The sequence below is a fragment of the Cetorhinus maximus genome, chromosome 9 (assembly GCF_964194155.1).
Source record: "Cetorhinus maximus chromosome 9, sCetMax3.hap1.1, whole genome shotgun sequence".
NCBI lineage: Eukaryota > Metazoa > Chordata > Chondrichthyes > Lamniformes > Cetorhinidae > Cetorhinus > Cetorhinus maximus.
In genome coordinates, this window is record NC_135887.1 from 84147440 (window position 1) to 84164758 (window position 17319).

The 17319-nt window shown below is 40.9% G+C and overlaps 1 protein-coding gene across 6 annotated transcripts in view; it reads left to right on the forward strand.

Annotated features, from left to right (window-relative positions):
* Positions 1–14330, forward strand: part of LOC144684763 (oxysterol-binding protein-related protein 8-like) — a 222066-nt gene extending 207736 nt beyond the window's left edge. For all 6 annotated transcript variants that reach the window (XM_078548957.1, XM_078548960.1, XM_078548956.1 and 3 more), the window contains 6 exons: positions 314–450; positions 1610–1795; positions 4338–4470; positions 6876–6996; positions 10114–10210; positions 13441–14330. In XM_078548957.1, coding sequence (XP_078405083.1) covers positions 314–450; positions 1610–1795; positions 4338–4470; positions 6876–6996; positions 10114–10210; positions 13441–13576 — 810 coding nt within the window. In that variant the 3' untranslated portion in view covers positions 13577–14330. The remainder of the gene's footprint in view (positions 1–313; positions 451–1609; positions 1796–4337; positions 4471–6875; positions 6997–10113; positions 10211–13440) is intronic.
* Positions 14331–17319: the final 2989 nt, after the last annotated feature.

Consider the following 17319-nt stretch of genomic DNA (forward strand, 5'->3'; position numbering starts at 1 on the left):
AGACCTGGGTGTCTCTGATGAGATAGTGTAGATAGAGAGACCATTACTCTGCATATAATTATTGCTACACCTGACCTGGGAGCAGTGTTGAGTGAGTTTTACTCTGTGTCTAATTCATTTTGCACATGAATAAAGAATGCTTGTGTGGTCATTCATTTCCTTAATACGAGTAGCATAAAATTCACAAAAACTGTTCTTTAACTAACAATTAAAACATCAGAAAGTAGAATGAGCAGATGGTGGCACCAGAAAATCTTTGGCGAATAGGAGCATTTCCCTGTCACCTTGCCTTTTTTTTTCCATTGTGCAACAGGACCGGGATGTGTGTATCCATGAGAAAAAAACTGGGTTCTCTGTTATGTTTTGGAGTGTCACCAATGAGATTCGGAAACAACGTTTAATACGTCACGTTGTATGGTTGGAGGAGCAGGACAACTTTGAGTCTGAAAGGTATGTCATACAGGAGACAATAATATCACAGCTTTAGATACAGGAAAGGCTGTTTTGAGGTGAAAATACCATTCAAATTATTACAAGAGAGTCATAAATTGGCTAGAGGAACTCCCTCATTCTTTTCCCTTTGCAAAGCAGGCTCAGGTAGCAAGTCTAAAGCTACAATCTCAACCCAATTTAACTGATGCTTCAATCAGTTTTGCTCAGTCTTACCTTTGAGTCAGAACATTGTGAGTTTAAGATCTATTCAGGATTTGAGCACATGCTCTACACTAGTGCTTCAGTGCCCTCTCTAAGGTGACATGTTAAGTTGTGAGCACCCTTCTACCTGTTGGGATGGACAGTTCTAGTCTTCTAAGCAACACTTCTCCCTCAACTAACACAACTAAAAACAAATTAATTGGTCGATCATCTTATTATATGTGCTGTGCCTGGTCCACTGTCATATTTGACTATACAGTCATTGCACTTCAAATTAATTATATGTATGTGAAATATTTTGAGATGTTTCTGAGAAATATGATAAGGAGCATCTCTTTATTTAACTTTGCTCAAACAATTGTATTTAGAGTTAACCAGGCTGAGCAGGCATCCCGTAGGATGTTCAATACCTTGTGACCTGACCTGCATGTCTCTGAACTCAGTCAGATCTCCATTAAAAAAAAACTGAAAATTATTAATCTGTAAATGAACAACATGAAATGATTCATTCAGGATTACAAAATACAACAGGCTGTGTTGAGAAATGGGTTGTAATCTATATCTTCAATATTGCAAATATGTAGTCGTTATAGCAGCTGAGCCCTGGCTGTTTTATTCTACCCAATAGCTGGGACCCAGCAGCCTCCTATGGCAATATATTGAATACATCAGGCAGGACTTGGCATGATTCATTATTTCTGGGCTCTACGTAGCTCCCACAATTCAGGACCCAGTGTTTTGCTGTTTTAATAGCTTCTGTGTAGCTGTCAGGTCTTTACATATCCTTGTGTTAATGGATGCTATACAGTGACAGGATGTGATGTGACCCTGCACTCGTGGGTTCTTAACAGCACCCCCTTATATCTGGGAACTAGCATGCCTCTTTTTTCTAGTGAGTTCTATACAGCAGTGGTATTACAGGGGGAGTTTGTAATCCTTTCCATTATTCTTCTAGACTGTGGCAGCAAGTGACCAGAGCAATAAAGAACCGTGATCAGGAACAGGCGACACTGGAGAAATTTATTCTAGAGGAAGCACAGCGCAAGGCTGCTAAAGAACGTAATGAGAAACATGAGGAGTGGGTGGCAAGACTATTCCAGCAGGATGCAGTGACAAAGAATTGGCAGTACAAATTCGCAGAGTACGTGACCCTCATCACATACATTTGTACATTGCAAAGGAAGATAAAATTAATAACTCTCCTCCCCACATGCCCTGCCAGACTGATAAAACTAACATCCAATGAGTAAGGCGTCCTACAGGCAAAAAATTACGCAGGTTCAATCTCCTGAGTTTACCGCACTCAGAGCTGCTGTACAGCCATTCCATTGGCACTTAGGGCAGCGTGGGGGTAAAAATTAAGCTGGTAACTCCAGTGATCCTTGCTGCAAAGTGGCTGTGGGTAGATGTCAGGAGAGAGCAGGACTGAGCTCAGCTCTGATGTCCTCCCGCCACTGCTAAATGGCCTGCTGACGCTGGTTGGGTATTTTCTCTTCTGTGCTAACCAGCCTGCGATTTTCCTATTCTCTTTAATGCAACATGCCAGCCTCATATTCTTGGATCACATATAAAGAAAAGCCATTTGGATGAGGTACTACTTGGTCTTTTGGCATCTGTGGATGACCCTACCCCAGCAAAAATCACCACTTTCAGATGAGCAAAAAAAAATAAATTGGTACAAAAATAAATCTGAGTAATAAATGTCCTGAGTAGTTTTCAAACTGACAGCATGTTGTGTTCAGGGTTCCAGTTTGTCACTAGCACAAAACAGATGGCATTGCTTATGTGCATGGATTTCTTTGTACTTTTATATTTTCTTACATTTCAAGTATCTGTCCCAGCTCAAGTGTGTTTCTACAAATCCATCTTCAGCTCAGAATGTGACATGAAAGATCACAGAGTGGCCCACATAGTCTGTATGAAAAATTTACTGGAAGATAAATTGAGCATTTTTTCCAAAATTTTCTAGGGAGCACAGAGTATCATAAATGTGACTAGTGGTTTATCTAAAGCTCCTCCCAGGGAGTGGATATGTCTTAGTGACAAGGTTTCCCGTAGGCTGATGTGGAATTGGGAAGGTCTTGGTGTTGATGCTACAACCTGAGTTCACAACCATTTTGAGCAAAGATCTCATCAGTCTAATTGTGTTCAGGCTCTTTGGTGAATAGAATTTGCATAGCAAGTTATTACAGTTAAAATCCTTGAGTCATATTTGTTACGACCTAGCTAATGGTAAAGCTGAGTTATTTAAAAATTCCAGGGGGAAACTTTAAACAACTGTCATAACCTATATTTTAAGCGGTATGTTTGAGATGCAACTCTAAATTCAAGAATCAGACCACCAATTTAAGAGGTTTTATATTAAACTAAATGAAACATTTTATTAAGTTACAACACATTAAACACATATACATGGCTACAAATTACTCCTATCATAACTTTTAACAAATTCCCAAACTAATCTCCATTAAGGCAACAGCAACCCATAGACTTAACCGGACACCAGGCAAAGCATTTTCACCTACGAATTCAAAATGAGGTTCCTTTCACTTTGGTTCCTGTGGAGACAGTTGGAGGCTTATAGCTGCTTTGATCTTACATTGCCTCTCCACTGCACACACAAAACTGCCATTGGTTATATCCAGCACATCTCATTGAATGTAAATTCTCATTGTATCACTAGCCTCTTTGAGCACCACATCTTTTAACAATAAAACCCCTTTCATAGTACCAATTTTATTAGTAATATAAATATATTGCTTGGTCTCTGCTAGCTAGGTGCCAGATTTCACCCCACTTCTTGAATGCTGTATTCAAAAAATGCAAATGCACTCTACCTCTCTTACATCTCAAAACTAGTACACATCAAAGCACCCAGACTAGCTGGCTTCAATCCAATTAAGACACACCCCCACAGACTAAACCTCTATTTTAAAAGAAAAATATTTTCCTATAATATTATATACATTAATAGTTTTATGACAATGTTGTAGACTGTATCGGACTTCAGCCTTAAGTTTTGGTCTATCTTGATATTTGTTCTATATTTAGTGTTCACCAATGGCAGTCTACAAACCCTACTTGTTGGAAATGTCAACTTTTACTTCAAGTAAGCAGAGGGCCTTTGGCTTAGTTGTAACATTCCTGCCTCGAACTAGAAGGAGCAGGATTTGAACCCACCCCAGACAGTCCTAGCAAGCGGAGACTGGAGCTGGAGTTCTGAATTCTGGGTTGACATCCAGAAGGATACTGCATCTGATGCATGTTGGTGGCCCTCCCTCACATATGGATTGTGAGAGCCTGTAAAATCCTCCCACCTTATAGCTTTATTGGCTGGTATAAAGATGGTTATGGTCATGGCAACAGCGTTTATGCCGTGGCCTGTCAGACTGTTCACCCTGTGAATTCTTCCAGTACTTTACACTATTCTCCAAGGAAGGAAAATGAAGATATGAAAATCAAATACAATTCCCAGTAATTTTCCCTGATTTTTATCTTGACTGAGGGAGTCAATATCTGATAATAGATCTTGGCCATCACATTTCATAAGTGCTAATCTCCATTTTAGCCTAATATAGGTCCTTCCCTGTGGATGTACATTAATCCTTATGGAAATCTTTCGCAAAACCCCTGAGATATTTATGCCCAATATATGATGCTTTCTGCCTTTTTTCTCCTTCTAGTACCAGTCCCTGGGATTCAACAAATGACATCATTCAATTTGAGAAGGATGGAATCATTCAGACAAATGTCCAACACAAATTTCCAACAACAAAGCCAATGGATATCGTCACCAACAGCCAAATAAGACAGCAGGTCATGATCAAATTCAATTACTGAATATAGAATTGTACAACGCAGGAAGGAAGCCATTCATCCCATGCCAGGGAGATGGTGGCAGAGTGGCATTGTCACTGGACTAGTATTCCAGAGACCCAGGGTAATGCTGTGGGGACCTGGGTTCTAATCCCACCACAACAGATGGTGAAATTTGAATTCAATAAAAATCTGGAATTAAAAAGTCTGATGATGACCATGAAACCATTATCAATTGTTGTAAAAATCCATCACTAATGTCCTTTAGGGAATTAAATCTGCTATCCTTACCTGGCCTACATGTGTCTCCACAGCAATATGGCTGAGTCTTAAAATGCCTCTGAACAAGGGCAATAAATGCTGACCTAGAACGAATAAAATAAAAATCTGAAAAAACTATCCAGTTAATATCATTTCCCTTTTCAACATTGCTATTTTCTGCTTCCATCACTGTTTCTGTCTTAACAATGTCTTAACAAATCACTGTGAAAAGACAAGCCTACATTTCCCTTTATTCTTTTGGTAATTATCTTAAATTTATACTCTCTGGTTACCCACTCCCTGACCAGTTGAAATAGCTTTTCCTGATTTCCCACACAATTTTGAACACTTCTTTTAGATCTTCTCTTAGCCTTCTCTATTCTAGTGATTTTAAAAAAAAATTCTTATTAATCATTCACGGGATGTGGGCTTTGCTAGTTGGGCCAGCATTTATTGCCTATCCCTAATTGCCCTTGAGAAGGTGATGGTGAGCTGCTTTCTTGAACCACTGCAGTCCCACAGTGCTATTAGGAAGGGAGTTCCAGGATTTTGACCCAGCGACAGCGAAGGAACGGCGGTATGTTTCCAAGTCATGATGGTGAGTGACTTGGAGGGGAACTTCCAGGTTGTGATGTTCCCACCTATCTGCTGCCCTTATCCTTCTAGATGGTAGTGATTGTGGGTTTGGAAGGTGCTATCTAATAGCTCCAGTTTCTCTAGCCTTTCCTAAATGAAAGGTTCTCATCCTTGGTATCATTTTAGTACATCACTTCTACAGCCTTTCCATGGTTTTGATATCCTTCCAAAACAGGACAGAACATTGTGCCTGCTGTGTAACCTATGATTTGTACACACATTACCATTTACATTACCATTTTGCTTTTGTTTTATTCATGAAACTTTTACAACTTTAACAACTTGTCCTTTCATTTGTGTACCTGAACTCCTAAGCATCTCTGCTCTTCCACTTTTGTTAGTTTTAATAATCCTTGGGCTAAAAGCAGACGAGCACTGATTTTTTTTTTTAGGAACAGGAAAGGTCATTGGGCCCAACAAGAGCTGAACAAATGAATGTAAGAATCAACCTCACTTTCTCATATCCCCTCTTAAGTGATTTGTTTCTGGGCCTGTTGGGTGTAGGTTAGTACTCAATATCTGTGTCTAAACTAATGCCCTGGGCTGAGTATAGACCCCATAGCCAGCACTTCAAATTCACATTACCTCTTCAGTACATTCAGTCACCATTTTCCCTTGGTGCTCCTACAACATAATTTCCTTCCTGTGCACCTACTCCCAGCACTTCCATGTCCAGTAGTCCCATTTAGACAACTTATAGTGTCCCCAATAGCCTCCTTCATTACTCAGAGATCCCACAATGCTACAGTTCTCCTAGTCTCTGCTTGAGTACTCCAACCTCCCCAGTACTCCTTGAGAAAGAATGGAACACCAAGATTAGAGAGTGACACAAAAATAATTACTGCATGTTAGACTAATATTACATGAATAATTGTAGTTGAAATCCCGAGGAATTATATTACCGAAACAAATTAATGTAGTACTTGGCAAAATAAACTAAAAAAAACTTTCCTTGTGCTGTTTGTTGTCTGTTTTTTGTAATTCATTCTTCCCTCATATTGCTGTATTTTAACTTCTGCATTATTTTTCCTTATCTGAGAGTTTGTATTTAAACCAGAATTTTTATCTATGTTTTAAACCTTAGTCTTTCTCCTGTACCTTCACTTCCCTCTACTCAGTTGGAAAACACATCTTTTGATTTTAGTTCCTGGTCAGCTGAAAATCAGTTCTCAGTGGCCATCTTTCAGCCAATCAGAAAACTGAATCTTAAAGTTGATTTGGTCCCATCAAATCACAATATTTGACTTACTTTTGTTGACTTGATTACCTGTTATCCTGTAGAACATATCATACAATGTGTACATTGTGTTTATCTTTAAATTATTTCAATGTCTCATCTTGCTAATAAGTTGACATTTTATTCTTAATGCTTGCACTATATATGGATGCAATTACAACATTTATATTAAGAGTATTGTGTTGGAGTAGCTATGAGTTAGGACACCCTTTCTTTCCTGCATATTGAATTGTAGTTGTTTGCATTGCTGACAAGTGCTTTCTGTTATTAGGTCTCAGTTCAGGGATGTATTGGATGCAAACCCAGTGATCACCCGGCACCAAATAGATCACAGAACACAGAGAGCAGTTGTTCGACACCAGAACCGGTGCAAGACGACTCATCCGATGAGGGTGGGTGCTCGGTTTCCCTGAAAACTCAAAATGAGCTCTTCATATCGTAGCATTGTCTTCTAATAGCATAGGACCTGTATAACGTAATTAGCCTGGAATTTCCACTAACTGAGCCAAGTACAGATCATTTACACCAGGTTTAGGCCCCTCCTGGTGGTGAGACTTGCCATCATCCCAAGTCTATGATGATCTACCTGCAAGAGAAACCTTCCCAAATATTTAAGGAAATATATAAAAATAGACTGAGGGTGTCAGTGGGTAAACATATCATCCATTGTGCAACTGAGCCATGCACACCAGAAAAATCCCAGATTTATTCTGTGATAAGTTAGTTGACGTCAGCATGGCAGGAATTGAGAAGATACAGTTGGGCTTCATTTATGGAAAGGAAATGTCAGCCAGGATTCCTAGTCCTGATCGCTACCCGGTGGAACCACACCCAACCCATGGAAAATGCATATCTGCACTCTGGGTGAGGGCAAGATCAGGCTGAGTTGTGATGGCCCCCATAACTAAACAGCCTGTTTTCACTAGATTAAAATTTCCTCAGGGGTTCTCCACATCTCCCATCATAGTTTCAGCAGGAAGATCAGTGGAAATCCTGGACAAATGGTCTAAACGACTCTTTACACTATTTCTCTAGGGTTTCTGTCAATCGGCTGTCATTGCTAAAGTGGGAGATCAGGTGCACTGCTGTAGAAATTCTATCTCAATTTGTCTAGGCTCGCATACAAAGACTGGGCAGTCAGGTAAGGTCTTTGGGACTCCCAATGTCCACCAAAACTTATGCAGAAAGGGCCAGCACCTTCAGATAAAGCTAGGGGGGGTGGGGAGAGGGAGAGAAATTTTAAAATGAAACAAGTTTGATATCCATGCAGTTGTAATCTCAGATTATCACAATTACTTCTAGCCTTCAGCTTGATCTCTAGGAGACAAATAGCAATGAATTTGGCAAAAAAAATACTATATGGCCTGATCCCTGGCCTAATTCCTAATACATTTTGGCTGTGATCAGCCTGTGTAAACCCATGACCTTTTTGTCTCCTTTTTCAGTTGGGTAGGGAATAGTATCAGATTCTGTTTCTCAATCTTGAATGCGTTTCCCAGTGTCAGGATACTCATTCATAGTGTTACAATGAATTTCTTGATCACTCTGCTACCAGACAGTTGAATACATCAGTGCAGTATGGAAGACTCATTTGGGTTGGAGCCATAGCGCGAGGGGCATCCTTTCCAAAAAAACAAAACTAGACGGAGTTGATACAGGTTGCAGAACCTGGCAGTGGTCCTGAATTATGCATTATATTTATACAGTTAAAAAGATCTGGTCTAGGCCTGTTAGATATCAAAATTAGAAAATTCATCGCAGACTCCTGTTAGTGCCAATCCCAATCTCATAACAGCATTAGTTATAGTTGGAGCTGGTCCTTGTTGCATTTTAGCAAAATCTAATGGCTCCTCACTGAAGAAGAAATATTTTAAAACAGGTTTCCACATACACGCTTGTGTGAGACACGAATTAGCTCTACACTGGCGAGTCTTTGTACAAGACCCACCCCGACTCTCATCATTTCAATACAAGTGGAGACTAGAATTAAACATCTGGCATTCAGTCAAGAACAAATCCCTCCCTATCCTTTAACAAAATAAACAAATTATGAGATGTTTCCATGTAATATAGAGGGGAACTGTTAGAGGTTCATCCTCCTGCTAGTTAATTCACACCGCTAAAAAAGAACCAATTGGTATCTGGTTCAGCATGGGATTGATGGTCGATAGATAGATATATACTTAAGGAGAAGCTATATTTACACTGTAAGGCTGCCAGCAGCACCATATTTAGAAGCAGAACTGAAATGTTCGTCCCTCTAGCACGATCACTAGATGCGTGATGATGATTGTGGTAGATAACATAAGATGCTGCCACCAACCAATGGACGGACACTCAGTCCAATTGTACCTGCTGAACACTCAACCTATTCTCCTGTACCTCAGGTAAAGGCATAGCCCAGTGTTACAATGGTATAAAGTCCATGGCCAGAAACTTACCTGTGTCGGGCAGGCCGGGCGGGAGCGGGTGGGCGCGGAGCTGATCGCCACCCGCGATCGGCTGTGCACCGCCATTTTATGTGGGTGGGCCAATTAAGGCCCACCCAGCGTGACGCATGGCCGGTAGCGCTCAGCGCTACCTGTGTGGGCGGGGATGGAGGGAAAGTCGGGGCCTGCGCTCTTTCGCGCGCAGAAATCTCCCTGAGGCATGGAGCTGCCTCAGGGAGATTAATTTAGTAACAGAAATCTTCAATAAAGGATCTGAAAAATTATTCGAACATGTCCCCTCATGTGACAGTGTCACATGAGCTGGGACATATTTGTACAGTTAGCAAAATGTATTTAATTATTTTATTAAACCTTCAGGAAACCTCATCCCACCTGTGGATGAGGTTTCCTGAAAAACGCGAAGGCCGCTTGGGTTCTTCGTAAGGTTGGCCGACAGCATTGGTAACAACTTTAATTGGCTTTTCAATGGCCTTAATAGGCCGTTGACAGTTCGGCGGGCGCGCAGCCGCCTTCGGTGCGCACCCGCCAAAGAAAAGATCTAAATGACGCATGAAAATTTTGGGATGCACGCCCGACATCATTGCATGTCATTTTGCACATCAGCGTGTCGGGCCTGCCCCCACACACCAACGGCAATATTCAGGCCCATAGGTCCCTGGTTGAGTTCCCATTCTGTGCTGGATTTTCAGAGTTCACAATCCTGACTGCAATTCAGTGACTCCTGCTAGAGATTGTGTATATGGGAACACCAGGTGTAGATAGGATCAAGCTTGGTTGTGATTCCCTCTGCAGTTGAACAGACCACTGACTTTTATTGTCTATGCTGAGGTATGAAGAATGGGCAGTTGGGCATTGAACTGGAGGGCTGCTGGCATCTGTGAAACTGTAACCCAGTAAGAAAGTGCCTTAAGGAGACCAGAAGAGAAAATTGGAGAAAGGGAGGAACCAGGAGTAGAGTGATTTAATAAGCTTTGAATGGGTGATAAAATAAAACAAAGAGGCTTAACATCAACCAAGTGTTTTATCGATGGCTTGGAGCTGATGTGTCATTTCTTTCAGGGTTGCTGTGTCCTGGGTGCAAAAAGGGAACAAGTGAGCTAACAGATATTCACACGGCCATCCAGTCCATACAGAGGACGCAGCAGGAAATTCACAGGTAAAAATGCAGGCAGTTAGTGGCATCCTTTAACACTATGTATTCCTATACAATGAATAAAAAGGAACATCTTACCCCTGTCTGGTACTGTATGGCTCAGTATTAGCTGAAAGTTTGATTACAGTTTCCAAATGTTATTGTACTGAGCAGCCTTTCTGTCAACTACCTACACCACATGGACTGCAGCAGTTCAAGAAGGCAGCTCACCAGCACCTACTCAAGAGCAATTAGGGATGGGCAATAAATGCTCGCCTAGCCAGTGACACTCACATCCCATGAACTGAACAGGTGTGAGCAGCTCTATTTGGCAATGTTTCTACTCCATGGATCTGAGAATGTAGTCGCGGTTCACAAATCTTTCAGAACACTTGCAGACTAACGTAAATGGAATGCACAGGCAGCTTCAGCCTGTCCCTCTGACACAGCCTTAGCTTGAGCTATGGAGGAATAAAAATCTCAAAGCAATGAAGTGAGAAGTCCCATCCTTTAAACATGGGCACTTTCACCAAAATTCCTTCAGCAAATACTGAGTCAGCAATTTATATTACAACTCCATATATGTCCATACCATTCTTTAAACAATCCTGAAATATAATAATAAACTAAACCTCAAGATCTAGTTCCTCAAAGATCTGACTTCTCAGTACTCAGATATACAATAAAGCCTTTAGGTACCAGCAGATATTTGAGAACCTGTTCATTTCTATGTGAAAATCCACTTTTCACAGGAAAGGGTAAAAGATGACACTCAAAGTATAAACTTGTTGCAGTTGTCAAGCTATTGTAACAAAAGTCTAATTGGGTAAGTTTTGAAAACCTTTTCAACTAGTTGCCAGACAAGAAAATAATAAGGTAGAAGTCATTCAAAGCATCACTGCAGTTTCCTACTTCATTTCTCCTGGATTGCTATCAGCAGTATCTTCCATGTACGAGTACAGTCAAGTCCCTCTGAACATCAATATTCACAAGTTTCATGTCTTAAAAATATTCTGCTTTTCTATTCTTACAAATAAAGTAAATAACCCCACACTTCCCACATTATATTCCATTTGCCATCTTGTTGCCCACTCATTTAATTTGTATCTCTTTGCAGCCTCATTGTGCCCTCTGCACAGCTAATATTCCCACCTAACTTCATACCGTTACCAAACCTGGATACATTACTCTCTGTCTCTTCATCTAAATCATTAATATAGATTGTAAATAGCTAAGGTCCGAGTACTGATTCCTTGAACGCTTACTTGAAAATGCCCCGTTTATCCCTCCTCTTTGCTTCCTGTCCATTAACCAACCCTGTACCCATGCCCAATATATTACTCCCAACTCCATGAGCCAATTCACCTTTTGTCTGGCACCTAATGGCATGCCTTTTGGAAATCCAAGTGTACTATATTTACTGGTTCCCTTTTATCTACTATAGTCGTTACATCATCAAAAAATTCTTAATGGGCTGGATTTTACCGTTGGCGAGCAGGGGCGGGGCCTGCTCGCCAACACGTAAAATGACACGCGGTGACGTCGGGCGGGACTCCCAACGTCACCGCGCCCCATTTAAATTTTCAGGAAGGCGGGGGCGCAGCAAAATCTGCTGCGCACCCGCTGACCTGTCAATGGCCAATTGAGGCCATTGACAGAACAATCAAAGTAATTAGTGGACCTGCCCATCCAACCTAAAGGTTGGTGGGCACGCCAGGAGCCCCGGCGAGAAGTAGAAAAAACATGAAACCTCATCCATGGGCGGGATGAGGTTTCATGTAGGGTTTTAAAAATTTTAATAAAGTTTTTTTGGAAATTATGAACATGTCCCAACTCATGTGACATTGTCACATAAGGGGACATGTAAGGTAAATTTTTTTTTTCTATTTTTAATATTTTTGAAAGTAGTGGCGATCTCCCTGAGGCAGTAATTAGCCTCAGGGAGATGAATGCGCTCTTTCATGGCCCGTCCACGTAAAATGGCGCCGCGCCTCCGATCGGGGGCACGGATCGGAAGCGCGTCCGCCTATCAACTTCGGGGGGGAAAATTCAGCCTAATAAATTTGTCAAACACTATCTCCCTTTTGTAAAACTATGTTGACCCTGTCTGATCATGCTATGATTTTCTAAGTATATTGCTAAGGCTCCCTTAATAAAAGAGATTCCAGCATTTTCCTGACGACTGATGTCAGGTTTCTCTGTTTTCTCTCTCCCTCCTTCCTTGAATAGCAATATTACACTTGTTAATTATTCACTGGGACTGTTCCAGAATCGAGGGAATTTTGAAAAGTCATATCCAGCACATCCACTATCTCTGCAGCTACCTCTTTTAGAATCCTAGGATGCAGGCCATCAGGTCCTAGAGATTTGTAAGAATTTAGTCCCTTAAGTTTCTCTAATACTATTTCTCTGCTGATATTAATTGCCTTAAGTTCCTCACTCGTGTTAGCCCCTAGTTTACCCTCTATTTCTGGTATGTAATTTGTATTTTCTCCTGTGAAGACAGACACAAAATATTTGTTGAATGTCTCTGCAATTTCCTCATTACCCCTGATGATTTCTCCTGTCTCTGCCTCTTAAGGGACCAACATTTATTTTAGCTACTCTCCTTTTTACATACTTGTAAAAGTTCTTACAATATGTTCTTATATTCATGGCTAGTTTACTCTCATTCCATTTTTTCCCTTTTTATAAACTTTTTGGTGGCTCTTTGCTGAAATCTAAAGCACCCCCAATCTTCAGGTTTACTATTAATCTTTGCACCATTATAAGCTTCTTCTTTTAATTTAATACTGTCTTTAACTTCCTCAGTAAGGCACAGGTCGATCTTTTTTGCTGTGTTTTTGTTTATTCATGGAATTTATTTTTGTTGGACATTGTGTCTTTAAATATTTCTCCATTGTTTATTTATAGCCATATCTTTGAATTCACTTACCCAGTCAACCTTAGTCAGCTCTTCCCTCATACCTACATAATTGACTTTATTTAAGTTTACAAATTTTGTTTGGGACTGGATTATGTTGCTTTCATGGAATTCAATTGTATTATGGTCACTTCTTTGCAGTAGATCTTTTGTAATGAGACAATTAATTAACCCTGCCTCAGTAAAACCAGTTCTGGCGACAGCTGGAAATTCAGGCCAGGTCTGAACCTACTCGCAATTCTAATTGAACAGTTGGGCTACCAAACAATCAACTTGTTTGATCTAAATAAATGGACTTTGTAATAAAAACTTGAATTATGCTTATTTTCAGGAACCTCGCTGTGCTGAAGCAGCAAGCCTGTCACAAACAGCACATATCACGGACCAGGCTCCTGAACCCCCACTACTGGCTGGTCATCTGTGTACTCCTATTATTCCAACTAATTATCAATTATTTTTATGAGTGAGCAGATGGCTCCCTCAGCAACCACTTTGAAAAGTGTTGAAGACTGTTAACAGGATAACTGGGAATGACTACAGAAATTCCATGGCATAAAATGAGTTGCCAAGTCAACCATTCAACAGACATCTGGGGAGAGAGATCCCTGGGGAAAAATTGTGAACATTGTAACTTTTTGTTCTATTTTCTTCTGGGTGTGAGCATACCTGTGGTCACTATTCCTACACACCCCGCCTCCAAGGAAAACCCACCCTAACCTAGGCCTTAATGCTGAATCCAAATATGACTTTTCAAATGTGCAATTTTTTTCTTCCTCCTTTATTCTAGTCTTTCTAATCCAACAGCAGTTTAGAAACCTTCCTTCCAACAGTATTTAAAAACTGACTAGATGGTAATATTTGTGGTGTTCAATTTGTATACTGTTCTGAATATGAATTTAGACACCTGTCCGTGAAAGTGACAGACTTCCTCAGTCTGCTGTACCCCTATAGCATATACACAAAACAGCAATGTAGATCTTTTACACACGCTTGTGAATCGTGCTCTAACCTAGCACTAAGTAAGAAGTTCTCAAGCAGAAAAGCTGCCGAGGATTATTAAAATTTCAAAAGGAAATGCCTCTAGGATGGCAAGAACCTATAGGCACTAGCTGCTACTTTCCTCCTTGCAGGCTCAATAAAATTTCACATCTGTGTAACATTCTATGAATGAAATGCACATTACTGTAAACAAGTGCAGATGAATAAAAAACATTTTTTAAACCATGAATGCACGTGTTTAAACATTCCAACAACACGATGGGTCATTTTCAGATCAGCAGTGTTTCCATTTCACTAATTGCACCAATTCAAGGGATATAATGGCATGAATAAAGGCCAGATCTCCAACCCTATATACATGATGCATATATTTGGTGAACTGGGGCAGGCACATACCTGGAACAGATGGAAGCTTCATATTATTATAATAGCATGAAAATGATGTAATTACACCTATATCATTTTGCAAGCATCAAACTGCATCACTGAGATGGGCATGTACCATCTCTCTCCCCCTCCCTGCACCTCTACCTGTTGTTATATAAATAATTTATGTGCTACCTAGATACTGAGCTGGATAATTTGCAAGATTAGAGAACCCAGCAAGATGATTCATTCAACAGTTTGTGGCCATTATGCATTTTTTTAAACCACCTTTTAGATTTGCATCTCGCTTTGTTCAAATTGTTTTTTTTTGGCACTCATCATTATTTGCACCAATATGTTTCTTGTCTCTTATATTTGAAGAAGAGGACCAACAGAATCAGACCAGGTAAGTTGTCTTGCACAGGGAATACATTATACCATTTACTGGTACCAATGCACCAACATCTGCAAACAATGACATGAACTTATATTTATATAGCACCTTGAACACAGTTAAACATCTCACAATTAGGGTGACCAGACGCCCCCGTTTTGCCAAGACAGTCCCAGAGTTTCATTAAACGTCCTGGTGTCCCGACAATTTCCTCAAAATTGTTCAAATGTCCCAGTTTTCAGCTTTCCCATTTATTTTGCAGGAGCAGAACGAATTTGAGTTTGTGCATGTGTCCTAGATCTGCAGTTGGCACAGTTTGTGTGCCACTTTGCCCTGAAGTCAGCACAGCTTGTGTGCCACTTTGCCCCGAAGTCAGCACAGCTTGTGTGCCACTTTGCCCCGAAGTCAGCACAGCTTGTGTGCCGCTTTGCCCTGCAGTGCGACATTACATTTCCGGATAATGCACAGAAAGCACTTTCAGGTGAAGACAGGAAGGTGGGAGGTGCTTGTTCATCTGCAAAGTGTGGGTTCCTCAAGATTTGGCAGGGAATCAACTTTGATAAAAATAAAAGGTATTGATTTATGGCCACTTCACATTTCCAGTAGTATAGTGATTAAAAATTGAGAAGGTGCTGCACCTGAGGAGCTGAAAAGGGTTGTGAGGGAACATTACCTCAGAGAATCCCAGGTTTTACTTTTGGAAATCTGGTCACCCTACCCATGATGCTTCACAGGAGTGTTATTAAACAAAATCTGACACTGAGCTGCGTAACAAGATATTAGAAGAGGTGACCAAATGATCAAAGAGATGATTTAATAAGCATGTTAAATGAGCAGAGAGGTTTAGAGAATTCCAGAGCTTGGGCTCGCAGTGATTAATGAAAAATTGGGAATGTGCTAAAAGTGAGAATAGAATGATCACGGAGATCTCAGAAGGTTGTCAGGCTGGAGCTTACAGAATAGGAAGGGATGAATTCAGTGGTATTTGAAAATGAGGATGAAAAATTTGAAATTAAGGCATTGCTGAACCTGGAGCCAATGTAAAGTAGCACAAGGGTGATAGATGAATAGCAATTGGTGCAAGTTAGGATGCAAGCAGCAGAGTTTTGGATGAACTCAAATTTACAGTGGATGAAAGGTGGGAGGCTGGCCAAGGGAAAACTGGTATAGTTGAGTCTGGAGGTAACAAAGGCATGAGTGAGAATTTCAGCATGCAGATTGTTCAGCCTTGGCAGTGAGGGAGAAGGACATAGTTAGAGGCTAGGGAATGGATTTTGAAAGGGGGCTGAGAACAATGGCTTCAGTTTTCCCAACATTGAACACACGAGATTCCTGCTCATTCAGTACTGGATGCCCAAAAACATGCCTAATCAGAGGCAGGGGAGGGGTCGAGAGAGATGGTAGAGAGGTAGAACTGACATGTAGAGCCTATAGCCCTGTAAATTTTTTTTCCCTTCAAATATTTTTCCAAATCCTTTTTAAATGTTAATGAATCTGCTTCTGCCACCTTTTCAGGCAGTGCATTCCAGATCACAACAACTCGATGTGCAAAAAATGTCTTCTCATGTCACCTCTTGTTCTTTTGCCAATCTTAACTGTCTCCACTAGTTACTGATCTTTCTGCCACTGGAAACAGTTTTCCCTTATTAGTTAATCAAAATCATGCATGATTTTGAACACCTCTATTAAATCCCTGTTACAAGGAGAACAACCCCAATTTAGCCAGTCTCTCCATATATAGGAGACCCCATAACTCTTATAGCATTCCAGTAAATCTCTTCTGCACTCTCTCCAAAGCCTTGACATCCTTCCTAAAGTGTGGGGCCCAGAATTGATCACAATACTCCAGTTGACACCTGACTGGTGTTTTATAAAGAGTTAGCATAACTTCTTTGTTTTTGCACTCTATTCCTTTATTAATGAAGACAAGGATCCCACACTTTTTTTTAAACAGTCTTTTCAAGTTGTCCTGCCACCTTCAAAGATTTGTGCATGTGCAGCCCTGGATGGAAATCTTAGATAGTTTAATACCTGATCTAACTCGGTGGTTAGCCAGAATAACTCGACTGAGCACCGCAACTGACTACCCCAATCACCTCCCTGACCACTCGGCTACCCCCAGACCACCCAAATAGCCCCCGATCTGACAAGACTACCCCGACCAGAAGTGACAACCCCCCACCATCTGACTATCCCCCCGACCCGACTACCGCACCAACTAAACCCTACTAACCACCCGATTTACTCTTCCCTTACCAGACCCCACTGCCCCAAACAACCCGACTACCCACCAAGCTCCTCACCCACCTACCCATTTACTCACTCATCCATTCACTCACCCTCATTCACGAACTCAGTCATTAAAAGACTCCAGACTTTCGAAAATTTACTTGAGTACAACAACCACTGTTCTAAAAAAGGAGTGTGTCCTCTCCTTCCTCGGACTCTCCT